The following is a 21930-nucleotide window of genomic DNA, read 5'->3' on the forward strand; positions in this document are numbered from 1 at the left end:
GGTGAACTTAGTTCTCTGGCAAATCTGACTGGCTCATAGCACAGGTAAGAAGAATGGAGTCCAACAGCCAGAGCGAACCCTAAAGCAATACAGTACAGGTGATGGCAAGTCAAAGTCTAGGTGGCCTGTACAGATGTCAAAGAGTGGGGTTGGTGGCTCAGCAGCAGTTGTGCTAGTTTGTTAATATCAGAGACAAAACACTTGTAGGGTGAAGAGAAATTCTGCCTATGTGTCAGAAACCACTGTAAAACATTAAGCCCCTGATAAAATATTTAAAAAAGAGAGACACAATGATAGATATCCTAAATATAGACTTGCTACTAAAATCGTCACCCTTATTTAGGCAATCTGTAAACACTTATTGATTTAGTTGATGTCTGATGACTGTCATTCTGAACTAAATGAATCAATGACTTGAAAGATGAAATTTATATTGTTAAGTGACAGGATGATAAGTTAACCTCAGTTAGAAATTAATGTGATTCTCTTTGTTATTGGGATTGCAAGGTTCAGAACTGAACCTATAATGAAGCAGAGCCTATAACTGCTGCAGGTGCTGATCATACTGTAAATGCTGATTAATTTTTATCTTTAGGGGCTAATTCGTTTACTCATAATTGAAAGTCAATAGCATCTTCTAGAAAAGAAAAAAATAGAAGTGTTTATAGAAAACTATACTTAATACATACCAAATATAGGAGATAGGTGAGGGATAGCCTAGCAAAGTAGTTTCTGTAGTAACCTGGAGCCACGAAAGTAATACTTTAAATATGACGTAGAAATACATAGTGTAAAGAAGTATAGGAAAAATTTCTACTAGGGGAACAAGATCAGCAGTCCAAAGTGGAATTATCAATTCAAGAATGTGGGTAGAAGTCACAAAGAGATGAAAATATAAGGGAACTAATAACAATATGAATGTCAAAATGGATCAGTAGAAGTCAGAGACCTAGAAATTCCAACATTAAAGCTATATCCTAAGGAGTGATCTGAGCCTTTATTGTCTGTCATGTAAACCAGGACAAAACATGCCAGTGTTCTTGAGGAAGCAAATCCAAATTTGGCTATTTGAATGTGGGAGGGAGAGGCATATCTCTTTCTTCTAACCTTTCCCATAATGCTTCTCTAATGATAGAGACTTATTACTAGTCAGAAGAAATATGATTAGTTAATGTAACATGTGGACTTAACCAGGTGTGCCACCACCACTCATCTCCTTGACGAGTTAATGTTTCTTCAAATCCAGAGGAAACTTTTAGGATGTTTGTACTTGAGGGATTATCTATTATAAAGAAATCATTACCCTTTCCCTTTCCTTTATCCTTTAAGTCTATGAGACAATGTTCTCAAAGAGAGAAGACTGGCAAGGATTAGAAAGAAGTGAATTGCTGAAATACTTCAATGACTGTGGCCATTTCCCAGTCCAGCAGCAAATTGATGATGTTTGGAACCGGGTCCACATACGTGAGTAGTTCTTCCTTTCTTCTTTTGCTTTCATCATTTTTCTGCTGCTCTTGTTTCCCTCCTCTGTTTTTCCTTCCTCCCTTCCTCCTTTTATTTTAATTTCACTTGTTCTGTACACATTTTACCTCAAATTTCATAAAATTTGATTTTAATATATAAGGCAAGAGATGTAAAGGACAAGATAAAATTCAACTATATTTTTTCTAGTAGGTGGAGGGGACAGCTTTGGAGTTTTTTAATAACATTTTTGATATCTTACATCCAGCAGTATTTTGCATAACCATATTTTAATTACTATTTATCTAGGTGAAAATTAAAAGTCCTTTTTCTAGACAGTTTAATTAAATAACAAAGAACTAATCCATGCCTAAATGTTAGGCATTGTTAAACTATTGAATACCATAGAATTTAGAGTTGCAAATAATTTTAATAGAGAATAAATGAAAGGATAGTATTACGCAAGAATATTTACTAATTTACGGGGAGAAAAGCCCTCCTTAGGAAGATTGATAAAAGGTGGAAGTTGTCACCAAGATATAGGAAATCTTAATATTTCCTTAATTTATATATTTTTAATTTGTTAGTGATTTAATAATGATGAACAATATTGTAAGATAATAGGGATACAATTTCATACAGTTCCCACTACGAGAGTTCCCTGTCCCACTCCCTCCACTGGAAGCTTTCCTAATTCTTTATCCCTCTGGGAGTATGGACCAAAATTTTTAATGGGGTGTAAAAGGTGGAAGGTCTGGCTTCTATAATTGCTTCTCCACTGGACATGGATGATAGCAGATGGCTCCATGCCCCCAGCCTGTTTCTTATTTTTCCCTAGTGAGATAGGACTCTGGAGAGTTGAGACTGTGGGATACTTAGGGAGGTCATCTGCCTAGGGAAGTCAAGATGGAATCATGGTAATATCTTCAACTTGGTGGCTGAAAGGTGGTAAGGTATAAAACAGGACAAATTTTGTTTTAACTTAATTTATAAAATAAAAATAGAAATTAGCGATAAAACCATGAATAAGAGGGGAGAAGTTCCACACATTTTCCACCACCAGAGTTCCATATCCCATCTCCTCCGCTGGAAGCTTTCCTATTCTTTATCTCTCTGGGAACATGGACCCAGGGTCATTATGGGGTGCAGAAAGTGGGAAGTCTGGCTTCTATAATTGCTTCTTTGTTGGACATGGGTGTTGGCAGGTTGATCCATACTCCCAGCCTGTTCCTCTCTTTTCCCTAGTTGGGCAGGGCTCTGGACAAGTGAGGTTTCCGGGTATATTGGTGAGGTCCTCTGTCAGGGCAAGTCAGTTTGGTGTTACAGTAACACCTGAAACTTTGTGTTTGGAACATGTATTCCTTTGCTTTCTCCTTTCTTGTGGGGCTCAGTTCAGTAGTTCTTGTAAGGTGGAGATGATTGCGGCAAGTTCCTTTAGTTCTTGAATATTTGAGAAAACCTTTATTTCTCCCGTATATTTGAAGGACAATTTTGCAGGATACAGTATTAATGGCTGGAATTCCCTCTCCTTTAGAACTTTGAATATGTCATTCCACTCTCTCCTTGCCTCTAGAGTTTGTGAAGAGAAACCTGATGAAATTCTTACAGTTCTGCCTTTGTATGGAAGTTCTTTCCTTTCCCTAACAACCAGCAATTTTTTTTCCTCATCATTGACTTTTAATAGTTTTACAATAATGTGTCTTAGCATTGATATTTTTGTATTCATAAATCTGGGTGATTGTTCTACCTCTTGAATGAGAATGTTCTGAGGGTTTCCTAAGTGAGGGAAGTTCTCAGCTAAAATTGCTCTGAAATTGGACTCTGGACCTTTGGCCTTGTCCTCCTCCTCAGATATGCCTATCATTCTTCTATTCCATCTTTTGATGGAGTCTGCAATTTCATAGAGAGTTCCTTAAATTTCTGAACCATTCCTCTCCCTCATCTATGAGTTGAAAGAGTGTGCTGGCTGTATCTTCTAGATTGGAGATGATTTCTTTTGAATGTGTGAGTCTACTTCCTAAGCCTATACTTGGGCATGGATAGCAGTAAGAGTGTCTTTTACTCCTTGGAGTTCTGTTTGAAATTTTTCATTCATACTTCCTAACTGCTTAGTGAGTTTTGATTGAAGCTCTTTCAAGATTTGAAGATTCTTAGTGAACTCTGTTATAAGTTCCTCTTTTGTGTGTTTTAATTCAGTGGTAAAATGCTCTTTTAATTCTTGCTTAAACTTTTGGCGAGTCTTCATAATAAACTATCTGTAGTCTGTCTCTGAGAGTCTTTTTAAAATTTCTTTATTGGGGAATCAATGTTTTACATTTAAAAGTAAATACAATAGTTTGTACCTGCATAACATTTCCCAGTTTTCCATATAACAATACAACACCTACTAGGTCCTCTGTCATCCTTTTTGGAGCTGTATTCTCCCCCACCCCCACCCCCCCCCAGAGTCTTTGTTTTGGTTCAATACGCCAATTCCAGTTCAGGTTATACTTGTGTTTTCTCTTATGATCTCATTTTTCAACTTCTGCCTGAGAGTGAGATCATCCCATATTCATCCTTCTGTTTCTGACTTATTTCACTTAACATGAATTTTTCAAGCTCCATCCAAGATCGACTGAAAATGGTGAAGTCAACATTTTTAATAACTGAGTAGTATTCCATTGTATATATAGACCACAACTTGCATAGCCACTCATCTGTTGTTGGACACGTGGGTTGCTTCCAGGTTTTGGCTATTACAGATTGTGCTGCCAAGAACATACGTGTACACAGATCTTTTTGGATGGGTGTGTTGGGTTCCTTAGGATATATCCCCAGGAGAGGAATTGCAGGATCATAGGGTAGGTCCATTTCTAGCCTTCTGAGAGATCTACAGACTGTTCTTCACAGAGGTTGGACCAATTTACATTCCCACCAGCAGTGCAGGAGCATTTCTTTGACCCCACACCCTCTCCAGCATTTGCTGCTGTTACCTTTTCTTATGTATGACATTCTCACAGGAGTGAGGTGGTATCTCATTATTGTCTTTATTTGCATTTCTTTGATAATCAAAGACTTGGAGCATTTTTTCTCATGTGTTTCTCACCATAGTAATAAGGTTAAAACTGCTTTGTACTTTTGCAGTTCTCTTTCATTAGTTCTTGGTGTCAGTTTAATTGATTTCTTACCTATGGACTTTTTATGTGTTTCCTTTATATTTTAACTGTTATTTAAAATTTTATAATCAACAATCTAATAGTGCTTAAAGCAAATGAACCCCCCCCCCCAATGAAAAATAAGCAGACTGTTTCAGACTTTGTGCCAACTGTGGTGACAATTGGTGGGGAAAGGTGCTGGACTTTGGTGGAGCCTGTGTGACTTAGTCTTTGTTTTGACACTGCTGTTTCCCTAGTGCTTAGAAAAATTTTTTAGACTACTGGTAAATTTTAATTCACAACTTCCAGAAGGATCCATATCAGTTTGTGCTTTGTGCTATATTGTATGTTTGTTTAAATAATATTTTTCAGATGACCAAAATACATTGAATGTTTATTATAGAAAATTTATGACTGGAGGCCAAGCAATGGGCCACTGGGTTGATCATACACATTATCAAGCAGAAGGACCCTGGTTCTAGCTCCTGCTGCCTTCCTGCAGGGGGAACACTTCACAAGCTGTGAAGCAGGTTACAAGTGTTCATCTTCCTCCTCCCTTCTCTATCTACTCCTCCCCTCTTTATCTCTGTCTTATCAAGTGAAATAGGAATAAAATGGCCACCAGGAGCAGTGGATTTGTAGTATTGCCTCTAAGGCCCAGCAATAGCCCTGGAGGCAAATTAAAAATTTTAAAAAAAGAAAAGAAAATCACAAACTATAGAAATATATGAAAATGGTAGTAAATAGCAATTGTTAGTATTTGATATCTATCAGGCTATTTTTCTGTGAGTATACCACTAATTTTATGAAAATTGAGACTATGTTCCCTGTATCAAAATCTCTCCTTTTACTTTCCTGAGTAATAACTATAATTTACTATTATTTACAAGTAATTTATTACTTGTAAATAATTCCTTATGTGTATGTTCCTGTATATTCCCAGATTTATTTTAAATAGTTTTCATTTTACTTAATAATCATGATTATGAAGAAGATGGAATCAGTGGGGCATTTCATAAACTTCTGTTGATTAATATTAGTAATTTATAATGTTTTCCCAATGGAAATTTTCATAGGTTTATTTTCTAAAAATTTTTGAAGTGAAATTTTAAAGGTTTAGATTTAGAGGATGGTTTATAATTAGTTCCCTTTCTTTAATTCCTGGCTCCATCACTCTGGCATTGGAAAAATTATTCATTTCTCTTATGTCTTTATTTTCTTAGCCTAAAAAGAAGTTACTACTAAGTCATTGAACTGTTGAGATTTATGAAATAAGTACTTATTTGCTTTCCCTTTTGTTGCCCTTGTTGTTTTTTGTTGTTGTAGTTATTGTTGTTGTTATTGATATCATTGTTGTTAGATAGGACAGAGAGAAATGGAGAGAGGAGGGGAAGACAGAGGGGGAGAGAAAGACACCTGCAGACCTGCTTAACCGCTTGTGAAGGGACTCCCCTGCAGGTGGGGCGCTGGTGGCTCCAACCAGGATCCTTATGCTGTCCTAGTGCTTCGCTCCAAGTACACTTAACTGCTGCACGTACGCCTGGCTCCCTTATGAAATAATTTATGTAACATAGGTAATCTATTATAAGTGTTTGCTAAATGTTTACTATTGTTATTTTAAATATTAAAAAATTATTATGAAAATGATGTGACAGTTGTTGTCACATGAATACAGTTTTCCATCTTTGCATGACAGAGTCTGTACACCACTCCCAACCCTAACTTAATCCTCCTTCACTGCAGTGTACTGGGTCCACTCCACTCATTTTCCCGAGACCCTTCTCTCAGTCCTTGCATTTGTAACATCACATTGAATCCTTTCTCCTTTCTTACTTTGTTTTTTAAATTTCACCTGTAAGTGAATAATTTTTAATTGTGAATATTTTTATAACTTTTAGAATTTTAGTGTTTTAGTACTTAACCTATGTATATAGTGACTGTTTTTTTGAGTTTTGTTTTTTTTTAAACACAGCACTGTTCCACTCTGGCTTATAATGGTGTGGGGGGATTAAAGCTGGAAGCCTCAACCATGAAAGTTTCTTTGCATAACCATTATGCTATCTACCCCCACCCAAGATTTTTTTTATTGAATGTAATTCATTATATTTCATACATTTTGTCTCTTTTGATTCTCATAAAAATCTGCATGCCAGAGCTCATTTATTCTCATTTTACAGATGACAGAAACTAGTCTGATATTGCTAAACTCATTAGTGGAACTGGAACTTTACCCTGGTCTCATGTTAAGTCTAGACACCTTTCAAAGTATTTTGAAAACATAGTGAAATATGTTATTAAAACATTCTTGGAGTGGGTGCTAGCACACTTGATAGAGCACACATGTTACTGTGCATAAAGACCTGGGTTCAAGACTCTGGGAGGAAGTTTCATTAACAGTGAATCCGTTTCACAAGTGTTTCTCTTTCACTCTCTACTCTAGTCCTCCTTACCTCTCAATTTCTGTCTCTAGCAAAACAAACAAACAAACAAAAAAATGCCACCAAGAGTGGTGGATTTGTTTTGTAGGCACCAAGCTTCAGCAATAACTCTGAGGCAATAAAAAATAAAATAACATTGTTGACAGCAAAAACTTCTTTATGATCATCTTTAGCAGACTAATTGAATGCTTTGTAACATAGTATAATTTCTGTAAATGCTTGAATTTGTTAAATCAATTAAACTAACATTACCTAAGAAAACTTGGTTTAAAAACATGTTTTTTAATAATACCTAAAATTAGCAAGCTTTCCTTAAAAGAGAGAAGTTATTCTAACATAATTTTAAATATATGCCCAATTATGTTCCATGTAGCTAAAAAATTCTGGTTCATGAGAAACTTTCACTTAAAATGGAGATATTCTAATCTAATGTAAAAAAAAACCCTTAAATTATAGGAAGTGAAACTAAATTAAAGGTTTTCTACTTGCTTTTGCTATATTCCATATATCCTATTTTCAAGAGAATCTGATTTTATACCTTTTAGATTGTCAGTCATCTTCATTCATACTGACTTCTTTGATTGTGGATAATAGCTCCAGATGTGCAACCTACGCGTTTCTTCATCCAGTAGAATATTTTACCTAATGCATATGTAGTTAATTTAATTGATTAACTTCTTCAGTGTATGGCACCAAGTAGGTCAAATTCCTAAAACTGTCTGTATGTGTTCTGATATTTTTAACTTCACTATGGTAACACAAATTTGTGACTGAGGACATGATTTTTGAAAATCTTCCTTTGGGCGAATGAAGCAAGCAACTTTGAATTCCATCTCAAGGCTGATTATAAAATCTGAAGACCAGTCTAATATGAGAATCTTTGCTTGATATTAATTCATATTTTATTGGATGAATATAATAACAATTAAATGGCATACCTGAAAACAGGGGAATTAAAAAGCGGATTTCTAATATTATTTAGTTTCATATTTGACCAGCTTATAGTAGATCAAACTTTAAAGGTTCTGCGTTCTTATCCAACATATAAATAGAATTTCAGGGTTATTTTTGCAGTGAAAATGGGCAGTCAATTCAACAATGAAGATAAATCTATTTTCACTGTGGAATCCTAGGCAAAAATATTAAAATCAGCAAAAAACAAGACCTGGTATGTTATTTAGCCTGGCATATCATATGAAGATGGTTTGTAAACTAATTTATACTTCTAAATTGTTTGTGGTAAATTGTAATATATTCTGGTCTTTCCATGATTCTGACAAAAACTTGTCTTACCACAAAAAGACACAATTGTATATGTTCTATTTGCAAGATATAGCTTTAGCTATTAAATGGAAATCATATAATATAGGTAATTTTATCATATTAAATTTACTATGAACGGACACTCCTAAAATGTAGTTTTAATTACATGGAAAAGGCATGCGGATTTTTTTTTTTTTTTGCCTCCAAGGTTATTGCTGGGGGTCAGTGCCTGTACTACAAGTCCATTGCACCTGGAGGCCATTTTTCCCATTTTGTTGCCCTTGTTATTGTTGCCATTGCTGTTGTTGTCCTTGGATAGGACAGAGAAATCAGGAGAGGAGGGGAAGACAGAGAGGTGGAGAGAAAGATAGACACCTGCAGACCTGTTTCACCTCCTGCTAATTTATCCCCTGAGGGCTGTAACGAAAATCCTTGTGCAGGTCCTTGGCACTTCATGCCAAGGACCTGCTCTTTTTAAAATTATTTATAAAATGGAGACACTGAGAAGACCATAGGATAATAAGAGGGGTACAATTCTACACAGTTCCCACCACCAACACCATGTATGCTTAACCTACTGTGCTACCCACCCAGCCCCCGAGGATTGTTTTTTTCTGTCAAATCAGACAGTAAATATATTCAGCAACAATGGAAGATAATATTCTCATTTTTTCAAACATACTTTTTATAAGTTTATCTTTACTATGCATACTATGATATGTTTGCTATTGTTATTTTACAGTAATCCATATATAAATACTTTAACTGCCATGGTATTAAATTCTAATAGATATTAATGAGTACAACTGAAATAAATGGTCTTTGGATTATCAACACTTTAAGTCAATATTGATAATTGTAATGGCTTCTGAGATCATGAACTTTAACTACTGATTTTAGAATATGGTTTCTACCTATCAAAACAATAGTTTTCTTAAAATAAAAACCACAGTAAATACACATCTGAATTTATTATCTGCAGAGATGTTTTAAGGTAGTCTTCATGGCACTAAATGGTATGTATGGAAGGCTGAGAACATTGTTAAAATCAAATGAAAATATTTTGAAACCAACATGTTTATTTTCTATCCTAGTTGTCCAACTTAAATTCACTCATTAGCCAAAGTAATAATATCATTTCCAGATATTTTTTCTGGATGTTTGTGGATAGCTAATGAAATATTATGAATATCAAATTTATGACCCTTAATTTATTTTCCACCTCATCTTTATTCCTCAGTTACAATTGCTTTATTTTTCTGTAATTTTTTTCTCTACTGCATTTAGGAATTCAAATTAGTTTTGAATTATCTTCCTTTTATTTATTACATGCTAGCCTTGATTTGTTCTTTCTAAGAACTGTAAATTACCCATAGAAAAAATTGTATTCAGAGGCCAGGCAGTGGTGCACCTCATTAAGTATATGCATTACAGTGCACAGGGGTGCAGGTTCAAGCCCCTGGCCCCCATTTGTAGGGGGAAAGTTTCACTAGTGTGAAGCAGTGCTGCAGGTGCCTCTCCAACTCTCTCTCTTCCCTTCCCATTTCAGTTTCTCTCTGTCTGTATCAAATTAGAAATAAAAATATTTTAAAAAGAAATAGTTATATTCAAATATTTGTCTCTAAAATACAGTATATAATAATCTATAGTAGGTATAAAATAAATGCTGATAAAGTAAATTAGCGAGTGTTGTGAAACTTATTTGGTAACCTTAAGTTTAATTAACTGTTAATTTTTTTAGGAAATTACATAAACACTCGTAAGACTAATGTAGCTAGATTATTTCTGTTAGTTCTCTTGCTTACTATACACATAATGGGAAATTTATATTTTCAGAATTGAATTTTCTATCCTAACTGTGAACATGGGGTATCTTCCCATTTATTAATTTGTTTTATCAGTGTTTTAAACCTTTTTTTTTTTTTTTTTTTTACAAATCTTATACATATTCTGTGAGATCTGTACTTAAGCATTTTACTTTAGGAGGTGTTACAATCAACAAATGAAAATATTTTTAAACCAACATGTATATTTTTTATCTTACTTGTCTAAACTTTTTTTTTATTTAAGACTTTCATGCTTGGCACCCCAAAGTCTTTTTAAAATTTTTTTATTTAAATTTAATTTTTATCTATTTGTTAGATAGAGACAGAGAGAATTTGAGAGAGGAGGGGGAGATAGAGATGGAGAGACAGAGAAATACCTGTAACCCTGCTTCACCACTAAAATAAAATTAATTTGTCAGCGCATGTAGCCTATATAGAAGTAAGAACAAAATGGTTAGGAGTGAAACTTCAACCAGCAGCTGTTGGAGAGAATAATCTTAAGAGTCTGGTTGGGAAAGTATGCTGACATACGTTGACATGAGAACGTTTAAAAGATACTAGGATATTTAATGGATAAAGTATTATAGTGGCTGGGCCTGGTGGTGGCGCACCTGGTTAAGTGCTCCTTGTAGGAAGCACAAGGACTCATGCAAGGATCCGGGTTAGAGTCCCTGCTCCCCACTTGTTGAAAGGACACTTCACAATGAAGTGTCTCTCTTTCTCTCACCATCTCTATCTCCCCTTCTTGTGTCAGTCCCTCTCTTTCCTGTCCTATGAAATGGAAAAAGTGGCCCCCAGGAGCAGTGAATTTGTAGTGTTGGCAATGAGCCCCAGCAATAAACCTGGAGGGGAGAAAAAATGAAGAAAGAAATTACAACCAGCCAGTTCTGATGATAAAAGAATAAGCATGTACAGAAACAACATATGACAAAGGTAATTTTTTTTATTAGGTTAGTTGTTTACAGTACAGTTGTTGGCACATGGGTGTAATTTCCCATCTTGTCATGATAATGTCTCTGCAAAACCCTCTCACTCCAGCTTAGGTCCTTTTCTATCATCAAGCACCAGTATCTGAAAGGTACCTCTCTCTTTTCTCCTTCCCCAGAATCCTTTGCCTTGGTCCAGTACTTTTAAGCGCTGGGTTCTCAGATGTCTGTTGGTCATAAGGGTATCTTCTTTGGCAATGAGTCTGTTCATACCTCCCCCATCATATATATATATGTGGTTTTATTTGCTGAATTTTGTGAGGTGTTTTTTTTGTATATTTTATTAGCTCTTTGCCTGATGTATGAAATGCAAAGAACTCCAGTTCAATGATGTGCCTTTCTGTTTTAATGATGGTTCTTTTATTGTGCAGAAACAGTTTGATGTAATCTTTTCAAAATTTTTTTATTTATAAAAAGGAAACATTGACAAAACCATAGGATAAGAGGGGTACAACTTCGCACAATTCCCACTACCAGACCTCCATACCCCACCCCTCCCTTGATAGCTTTCCTACTCTTTAGCCCTCTGGGATTATGGACCCAAGATCATTGTGGGATGCAGAAGGTTGAAGATCTGACTTCTGTAATTGCTTCCCCGCTGAACATGGGCGTTGACAGGTCAATCCATACTCCTAGACTGTCTCTCACTTTCCATAGTGGGGAAGGACTCTGGGGAAGCAGAGCTCCAAAACACGTTGATGGGTTGTCTGTCCAGGGAAGTCTGGTCACATCCTGCTAGCATCTGGAACCTGGTGGCTGAAAAGAGAGTTAACATACAAAGCCAAACCAGTTGTCTACCAATCATGGACCTAAAGGCTGGAATAGTGCAGATGAAGTGTTTGGGGATCCTCCATTTTGTACATAGCTAGTAGACATATTTTAGTTATATTCCAAAGGGCCTGTAACTGTACTAGTGTTTTTTTTTTTCTTTCTTTTTTTGCCTGAGCCTGAAATCTGATATGCAGGTGGATCCAAGTTATTGTCTGGAGAGATGATGTCATGGCTGGGAAAAGGACCGGAAAACTGGATCAGGGAAGAGAGTAGCTCCCAATATGGAAAAGGGGTATAAATATTGACTGTAAACCCCATCGATTTGATGTGATCTGGGACCCATAATTAGCTTAGGAACCTGTGTGACCTATGCATCCCTCTAGATCTGAGCTCACATTCTGTGGTTATGAGTAGAAACATTACATATTGCCCCAGTATTGACCCATCTTCCTCAGGTGTAGCATAGAGTTTGTTGTCCAGCCTCCCTTCAGAGGATGGAATATTCTCTACCATTGTTGATCCAAGTTGAGGGCAAGGTCCTATGGGGGCCCACAAAGGGGTCTATTGTGTTGTTTCTGATAGAAATGACCGGTAACAATGGAGAGAGGGATTTATTCGAGGCCCATCAAATCTGTTTGGGAATAAGTTTGATGTAATCTTATTGGTTTAGTTTTGCTTTATAGGTGGAATTGAGTTTTCAAGGGTATTCAGAAGTAAACATAGTGGAGTTTTCTCCCATTGTTTCCCACTATGTCCTAGATGGTTTCTGGTCTAATGTCCAAGTTTTTGATTCATTCAGAGTTGACTTTTGGGCATGTTGATATGTAAAGTTCCATTTCCATTCTTTGGCAGGCTTCAACCTGAATTTCCCAGTACTATTTATTGAAAAGACTTTCCTTTTTCTATTTAATATTTTGGACTCCATTATCATAAGAAATTAATCTCATTTACAATAGCAGCAAAAACAATTGATATCTAAGAATAAACTTAAAGTAAGCAAAAGTCTTATACACTGAAAGTTATTACTTGGTACTAAATGGAATAGAAAAAGACACAAAGAAATGAAAAATATTCATGGGTTAGAAGAATTAACATCAATAAAATGACCATGTTTCCTAGAAAAATATACAGATTCAATGCAAACCCAATCAATGTCTCACCAAATGTCATATAAATATCTCGTAAGTTTAGCTAGTACTTAGCATTGTCATGGCATTCCTGAGAAAAAGAAAAAGAATGGAAGCCTCACACATCCTGATCTCAAGTTTTATTACAAGGCTATTATAATAAAAACTGTGTGGTAGTGATACAAACATTAAAAATTCAATGGGATAGAATTTGTGTCCAGAAATAAACTCTCACACTTGTAAGTTGAATTCTTATCATAAAATCAGATGATTAGAAATGAAATAGGGCATCAGGCAGTAGCACCACAGGTTAAATACATGTGGCACAAAGTGCAAGGACTAGTGTAAGGATCCCAGTTTGAGTCCTCAGCTCTCCACCCACAGGGGAGTCGCTTCACAGGTGGTGAAGCAAGTCTGCAGGTGTTTCTCTTTATCCCTCTCTGTCTTCTCCTCTCCATTTCTTTCTGTCCTATCTAACAAAGACATCAAAAATAACGTTAATAGCAACAACAACAACAATAATAAAAAACCCAACAAGAGCAACAAAAAGGGAGAATAAATTAATTTAAAAAAGAAGTTAAATAATACAGATGATTCAAGCATGAAGGTAGTGTTAGGAACTCTAGGATCTAAGTGAGAATATTCTAAGATAGTATTCTTCCTAATATCACCTCTATCTCGCCAGTATTAGAGTATTCTTTCTAATATCACCTCCATGTATTAGTAAAACAAATTCTCTGAGTTGAACTGTAATAAAGCTCTTCAGCAGAATTTGAAGAATCAGTATTTTGCAATACTGGTTCATATGAAAAGTGCTTTATGTTTATCCCATTGACCTGATATAACCTCCGTTGAAATTTCATGAACCTAGAGATTCTTTCTTAATATTAAAAAGATTTGTGAAAATGATACCTGTTGCCCTTTTGGTAGCAGGATGACACTTTTTCCTTAATATTTGAATAGATAGTCATTAATTCTTCCAGCCATAGGAGTATAGGCAAAAATCACAACTTATTTTCTGATAACTTCAGGAATAAATGATTAAGTGACAGGAAGTGTATTATACCATACTAAAAACATAGTTTCTTTGGTTGAAATAATCCAGAAAATTTGTTTCATGGAATTGTCATTGAAAATACATTTAATGGGAGTCGGGCGGTGGCGCAGTGGGTTAAGCGCACGTGGCGCAAAGTGCAGGGACCTGCGTAAGGATCCCATTTCGAGCCCCCAGCTCCCCACCTGTAGTGGAGTCGCTTCACGGGTGGTGAAGCAGGTCTGCAGGTGTCTATCTTTCTCTCCCCTCTCTCTCTGTCTTCCCCTCCTCTCTCCATTTCTCTCTGTCCTATCCAACAACAAAGCAACATCAACAATGGCAATAATGGCTGCAACAACTAGGGCAACAAAAAGGGGAAAAAATGGCCTCCAGGAGCGGTGGATTCATGGTGCAGGCACCGAGCCCAGCAATAACCCTGAAGGAAAAAAAAAATTTAAAAAAAAAAAGAAAATACATTTAATAAACATCACTTGGGCACTTAACATTTGATGTGAAACGTAATATGGTTCAAAGGTCTCAGAATTTTCATAGGAACTGTGAGTACATGCACATAAATGATAGATAAATACAGTGAAAAGGTATACACATTCACATGAGTCAAATATTAAAGATGATTTAAATGTGAACTAGAGTCTTATATGTGGAAATTAATGAAAGCTATATAGGATATTTAAGACTTGAGTCTATCATTGTAGGATGCCTTATTTCTGTGACAAAATAAAGATCATGATTTATCACATAGAATAGAGGTTGTATGGAAAATATACAATTCTTAGAGAAGTTGGGTGGGTAATTAGAGGAGGCATACTATTACTGATACTGCTGACTGTAAGACCCAGATAATCTACTGGGCCTAGTTGAGTGTGGCTGTTTTGCTCTATAGAATTCTGGTTTAGAGTTCCTTACTTATTTGTCATCTGCTTTTCAGAAATGTTTTCAAACTCTGGAGACCTAAAACCCCTCAATAAAAAGGAAACTATAGCTGGTAATCTTATAATCTTGTAAACCACTAATAAACAAAAGGTTATTTTATCAACTGAATATAATAATAATAATGATAATAATTTTGGGCTAGGGAGAGATCATAATTTCTATACAAATTGCTTTCATGCCTAAGGCTCTGAGTTCCAATTTCAATACCCAGCACAACCAAAAGCGAGACTGAGCAGTGCTCTGGTAAGCAAACAAACAAACAACTAATATTTATTCTGGAACTGAAAAATGAAAAATAATTTAATAAAATTGATGTTGTATATAGGACCATACACAGTTGTTCATCAAGGTACATTTTAAATGAATTGTTGGGTATTTCAAATGACAAATTCTGTAAATAAAAAGGCATGAAAGATATATTTTAAGAAAGATGAGCATATAAGGAACACAAAGATCTTGTTTAGTTTTCAGACACAAATAAGATTCAGTATCTAATCAAATGCTTTGCACCTTGGACATGACACTTAGCAAAGACCTAAGGGTGGAAAATCAGAAATACTTCTATTGAATGAAAGCCTTTCAGGCTAAGAAGATAATCCCTGAGCTGGAGATATAGTTCACTAGATAGAGCACTTGCCTTACTGTGCCTGTGCCTTGGATTCAAGCCTCCATGCAAAATGGGAGGGTGTTGGGATACTGGTGGATTCACTAGTGCTGTGGTGTCTCCGCAAAAGTAAAATCCAAACACTTTCTTTTTTAATCTTTATAGTATTTTTATTCATGTTTTAATAATGGCCTACAAGATTTTAAGATTACAGGAGTCTAGTTCCACACCTCACCCCCTACCACCATAGTTGTGCCCACCCCAAGGATCACCACCATGGTTTTCAGAAAGTCTTAGAGACATCTGGGCTACTTATTATCATTTTTTTTTACAAGTTAATGTGATTTAGTTATTTATATTGCATGCATGAACAAAGTCATTCAGTGCAGGCTTGCTCTGGGTCTGTCTTCCTAATTGTTGGGAGACAGAGGTCAAAAGTGGCCCCCGAGGGTCCTGGTGTAGCCCAGCATGCAAGGTGTGCAGAGAGACAGGACAGTCAGCTCTGGGACAAGCCTTGGAGGACAATTCGTTTATTGAAAGAAAAAGCAGGTGGATATAGGCCATAGCTCTGGGGGAAGGTTTGGTGTATCCATAAACCCCAAAATAGAGCAACACAATGCATAGTTACATTTTTACCAACAGACTGTTTAATTATAAGCTATACAGTGTACATTTTTTCTGGAGGTAAATTGCAGGCACTTTAGGGCAGCAGGTGAGAGGAAAAGCTGAGCAATATTTTTCTGGGATTTTAAAGTTCACACAGTAATCATGACTTTTAATCAAAGAAGGAAGGGGGGTTGGCATGTGTAGAAAGGCACCCATGTTGGGGGTCATAAATTCCAGAGACTGGGGGGCACCAGCCCTTCTCTGGACCTGAAGGGAGAGTTGGGGGTCTACTCGTTCAGATCTCATGGAAACAGTGGCCTGGACTTTACAGGACAGTGGGCCGATTCTCTAGCAGTTTAGTAGTTTTCTTTCAGAGAAATGCAGGTCATTTGATAATAGATAAAAACTATATCATTAAAAGTGTTTGAATACAAAAAACTGATTATAACACTTTGATTTTAAAAAAATGCTTTCAAATCCACAATGCACATTAGAGTTTGGATATGAATCAGTTTTTGTGTCAGTGGAAGCTGTAGAAACACTTTCTTGAGTTTGAATACCCCCGAGTAAACAAGAGGCCAAAGCTTAGGGAAAAAGAGTGACCCTAAAAGATCGTTTATCGTCTTGCTCCAGCTTCCTAATCTAATCAACTACTCCTATAGTCCTGCTGCTTCTCTTCTTAAAATCTTTGTTTACATATAATTCTCTTTTTGTGTTGTTTCTCATAAATACTGATTTTTAACTTCAGTGTCAGTTTGGTGAGGAAATGCTGATTTAGAGGATTGGTGTCATATATGTATTTCCATATTTCCCAAAGATAGGTATCAAAATATCCAAACCATCCTCTTTGTTCTCACTGATAGGCCTGTAGATTCTCAAGCTATGCTTTCCACACATTCCCCTCTCCCCTTCTGAGTCCCTGGATCTGCTGAGATTGACTTCAGTCCATTGAGGTTTCAATATATCCTGTATTATCCCTCGACGTACTCGATGTACTGTCTCATCTTACATTATGTAACTTTTCTAATGACTTCTTTCACCCTAGCTATGCCCATGCAGAGTCAGTCAAAGCCTAGAATAGTGAAATGCCTGGAAAGGATTATGGCCAGTGAATGGAGTTCCCCTTTTCACTCTTTACTGTCCCCCTACAGCCCTGTGAGTTTTTACTGTAATTATTAAGTGGCTCCAGTTAGCTATTATATGTGATTCTTTTTTTTAGTTTTTGAGTTTTTTACTTGGGTTGAAATATTTATGCTATGTTACACAAACTGAACACTCTGATTATTATTTTTTAATATTACTTAATACCAGCTATTCTTCTAAAGCCTGTCTATTTTCTTTCAGTAGAAAATAACCATATTTAAGAAACAACAGGAACAGCAGGAGTTTGAAACTGGAATAATTTCAATAAAGGTATAATTACTTTCATAGGTCTTTAGAGAGCAAGGCTTTAGGTTCCTTTTGTTAGTTCACTGTTTATTATGATTACACACTTAGAACTCCTAATGTACAGAGATCCACTAGCAAATCTTTGTTTTATTTGATTAAATTACTATAACATCAGGAGTCTGAAGTTCCTATTGAGAACAACTTTGCTATTCAAGCCTCTAATAAATGAAAGAAACATTAATATAAAATATTTCATCACAGATGCTTATAAAATATAAAATTTTATGATCTTGTGTAATTATTGCAAGGTCATAAATACCATACTAAAGTGCTTTATGTTTTCTGCCATTTCACTTAATCCTAAATCCTATTAATTCCCACACTGAAATACAAACTTTGAAAGGACTTATGGTCAGCTTCAGCCATTTATAATAAAACAAATTTCACAGTTCTTACTCAATCCTTTCCTCAGGTCAGCTTTGGGAATGAACATTTTCTGGCATTCCTAGTGTCCTTTGTTAAACTGTAAGTTACACTGCGATAAGCATGGGGTGCAGCCATCTCTTCTAATTAGTTCATTTCTATACTTTTTTTTTTCCTTAGGTAAAAAGTTGTGGAACTTTTTAGACCCCTTTTTTCCTAGAATTGGAACAACTGGATGATATGGAATTTCTCACTTTAATTTTTTGATAAATCTACATTTTGCTTTTCATAATTATTGTAATAATTTACATTACCATGAACTGTGTACAAAGTTTCACTTCTCTCCACATTTTCTCCAACACTTGTTCCTTTGAATGAGTCATTCATTCTCACAGGCTTGAGGCACTATCATTTTCATTTATATCTCCCTAGTAATAAAAAAATAATGAACATCTTTTCATATGCTCATGTGTCTTTTTTGTAGAAGCATATATCCAAAACTTCTGCTTATTTGCTGTTGAGTTTTGTGAGCTCTTTGTAAATCTTGATCATTAATCTCTTTGGGACATGTGATAAGCAAGTATCTCTTTAAAGAGAATGCCTTTTTGTTTTGATGAATATTTCTTTTTACTGTACTCATATTTTTAAGTTAAAAAATTGAGCTTTAGTGATTAGGGGGCAAACCCTGCAACACCACTGTCAGTAGAATTATAGAACCTTTCTAGATAAGACAAAGGAGACGGTGATGCCTTTAGAGTGTTGAGAACCCCTCCCAAATGTAGCTGGTGGACCCATACCCTGCACTTGCACCGCCTCTCAGGCAGTTTTAGACAAATTGAATGAGACCCTTTTGTTACATTAATGGTCTTTGAGTGGATATTCACTCCACTTTTGGATGGGGTCATTTGTTATTTTGCTGCTGAGTTTGGAGAGCTCTTTATATGTTTTGGTTATTAGCCTTTTGTCTTATGTATGACATTCAGAGAGCTCCCATTCTGTAAGGAGTCTCTTTGTTTTGGTGGTTACTTTTGTTGTGCAGAAACTTTTCAATCTGTTGTAGATCCATTGATTTATTATTGTTTTTGTCTTCCTTGCAGTTGGACTTGAGTCACTGAAGATGCCTATAAAACTTAGGTGGAAAAATGTTTTGCCAGTATTTTCCTGTAATATTTGTTAGTTTCTGGTATAACTTTCAAGATCTTGACCCATTAGAAGTTTACTTTTTCATCTGAGCTGTTTTATAGTACAAAAGTTTTAAACTGAAGTAAATTTTTATTATAGGAAATTTTGGAATATCATGTAGCTATTAAAAATAATGGGTTAGATCTGTTTTATCATTGGCTTACAGAGTTGGCATTGTTGTTAGTGAGAATTGCAAGATTGAAAAAATGTTCCACCTTTGTAAAATATTGACAACACTTAGCACTACTGAGTTTCCAGTAAATCAAATATATAAATATATGTACATATATATGGTTTTATTTGTTAGCATCATCTATATGTGTATATATATTTGAAATGCCTGTGGGATTTTATCTACTTGCTTAAATCTTTACAAGGTATAAATGAAGAGTATAGAAGAATATAGTTTCAGTAAAAGAATCTCACTACTATTACTATAAAATAGTCTTTCAGCAGAAGGGTGGTCTGATTTTCTACTCCCTGTCATTCATTCATTCATTCATTCATTTTTTTTCAAAAGAAGAAAAACACAAGTTTTGTTCAGTGTATTATTTATAAGATTTAGAGCATAATAAATTTGCTTTCTAGTTTATTCCTAGCAGTGATTTAAAGTTTCAGATTCAACAAGAACTTATTTTTGTTTGTAAATATAAGTTATGTTTACATAAGCAGCTGTGACTATTTTTACCTTAATGTAGAGCTGCAAAACACATAATTATAAATGTGTTTATTAATAGAATTTGAAAAGACAAGATTGCTTCCAAGTTAAAACTAAGAAAGAAGTAAAAGAAATACGGGACAACCTCAAAAGAAGTAACATAAACATTATAGGCCTACCAGAGGTAGAAAAGGAGGAAGGAGAAGAAAGCATCCTAGAAGAAATAATAAGAAAAAACTTCCCACCAAAACAACAGGAAGGACATTAACAACATCACAAAAAAATAAATAAATAAAAACTGTGATATATTGGAACACACACAAAAAGCACTGAATAATGGCATTGAAATACCTTAAATCCATAATGTAAATAAATGTCAATGGTCTAAATTCACAAAAGAACAGAATAGGAGGGTGGATCAGAAGAAACATTTTATATATTTTTAACAGGGGTTAGAACCCAGGTCCTTAAACATGATAAAATGTGTGCACTCAACTGACTGTGCCACCACCTGGTCCCTGTACACCATTTTTTTTTTTTTTTAATTCTTGGAGTCAGTGTACTTTCTTTGTTCACCCATGTGGACCAAACTGTCCTGTTCTCTTGGACTACTCAAAGATTTTATTATTGTTTTTACTCCTGATTATTTCCAGTTTCTCCTATACTGCTCGTTTTTCTCTCCTGGACTATTTCCCAAGAGAACACAAATAAGCTGTGAAATTTTCCATTAAAAAACTTTCCATCCTACATACTATTTTAATAAATACTCTCTTGGTTGTATCTTCTTTAGTTACATTTTGTTTTGTTTTGTTTTGGTTCTCTTTTATAAGACATTCCTAAAAACGTTGAGTCTATTTGCATGTCTACTTCATTCTTCATTACTGTCTTTTTTTTTTCTTTTTAAGACATATTATGAAGCACTTCAAAGTTATTGGAAGTATAAATTAAATTCACAATAAATTGTTTCCCTCTCTGCAGGTGGGCAGGAGGCTTGAACCCAGGTCCTTTTTCTTTATTAATGTTTGTGCTCAACCTGGCGTGCCACTGCCCAGACCCCTGCACTTGCTCGCTCTTTTTCCTTTCTTCCTTTTTTTTTTAAAGAATTTATTTATTTATTTATTTATTTATTCATTCATGAGAAAGATAGGAGAGAGAAAGAAGCAGACATCACTCTGGTATGTGTGCTGCTGGGGATTGAACTCAGGACCTCATGCTTGAGAGCCCAGTGCTTTATCCACTGTGCCACCTCCCAGACCACACTTGCTCTTTCTTATGTATAAGTATTTCTTTTTTTAAAAAAAGTTTCTTTATTGGGGTATTAATGGTTTACAGTCAACAGTAAAATACAATAGTTTGTACATGTATAACATTTCCCAGTTTTTCATATTACAATACAACCCCCACTAAGTTCTCCTCTACTATCATGTTCCAGAGCCTGACCCCCCCCCACACACACACACACCCCAGAGTTTTTTACTTTGGTGCAATACACCAGCTCCTGTCCAAGTTCTGCTTAGTGTTTTCCCTTCTGATACTGTTTTTTAACTTCTGCTTATGAGTGAAATCATCCCATATTCATCCTTCATTTCTGACTTACTTCATTTAACATGATTCCTTCAAGCTTCATCCAAGATGGGGTGAAGAAGGTGAAATCACCAATTTTTAATAGCTGAGTAGTATTCCATTGTGTATATAGACCACAATTTGCTCAGCCACTCATCTGTGCTTGGACACCTGGGTTGCTTCCAGGTTTTGGCTATTACAAATCATGCTGCTGTGAACATAGGTATACACAAATCTTTTTGGATGGGTATCAGCTGCTACTGAGTAGGTGTGGACTTTTAGCCCTAGGAATTTCACCTTAAGTCCGTCTGTCCATGAGTCACACTTTTTTGCACTCACCTGTGGCTTGGTGAATTCTTGGAGTGATCCTAATCTTATCTTGTGTTCTCACGTGATCCTCTTTGCTATTCCTGCTTGAGTCAGGAGAGCAAAATGCAGCTCTTCAGTCATGCCTCCAGAAGTTCATTATTTTTTGACAGAGTTCTTTGCAAGTCTTGCCAAGACAAGTTTGC

The 21930-nt window shown here is 35.6% G+C and overlaps 1 protein-coding gene across 2 annotated transcripts in view; it reads left to right on the forward strand.

Moving 5' to 3' along the window:
* The window catches only part of IQCM (IQ motif containing M), a 322044-nt gene that overhangs the window by 161187 nt on the left and 138927 nt on the right, over nucleotides 1-21930 (forward strand). For both annotated transcript variants that reach the window (XM_060178975.1, XM_060178973.1), the window contains exon 11: nucleotides 1330-1464. In XM_060178975.1, the coding sequence (XP_060034958.1) occupies nucleotides 1330-1464 (135 nt within the window). The remainder of the gene's footprint in view (nucleotides 1-1329; nucleotides 1465-21930) is intronic.

The sequence above is a fragment of the Erinaceus europaeus genome, chromosome 19, assembly GCF_950295315.1.
Source record: "Erinaceus europaeus chromosome 19, mEriEur2.1, whole genome shotgun sequence".
In the NCBI taxonomy this organism is placed as follows: Eukaryota; Metazoa; Chordata; class Mammalia; order Eulipotyphla; family Erinaceidae; genus Erinaceus; species Erinaceus europaeus.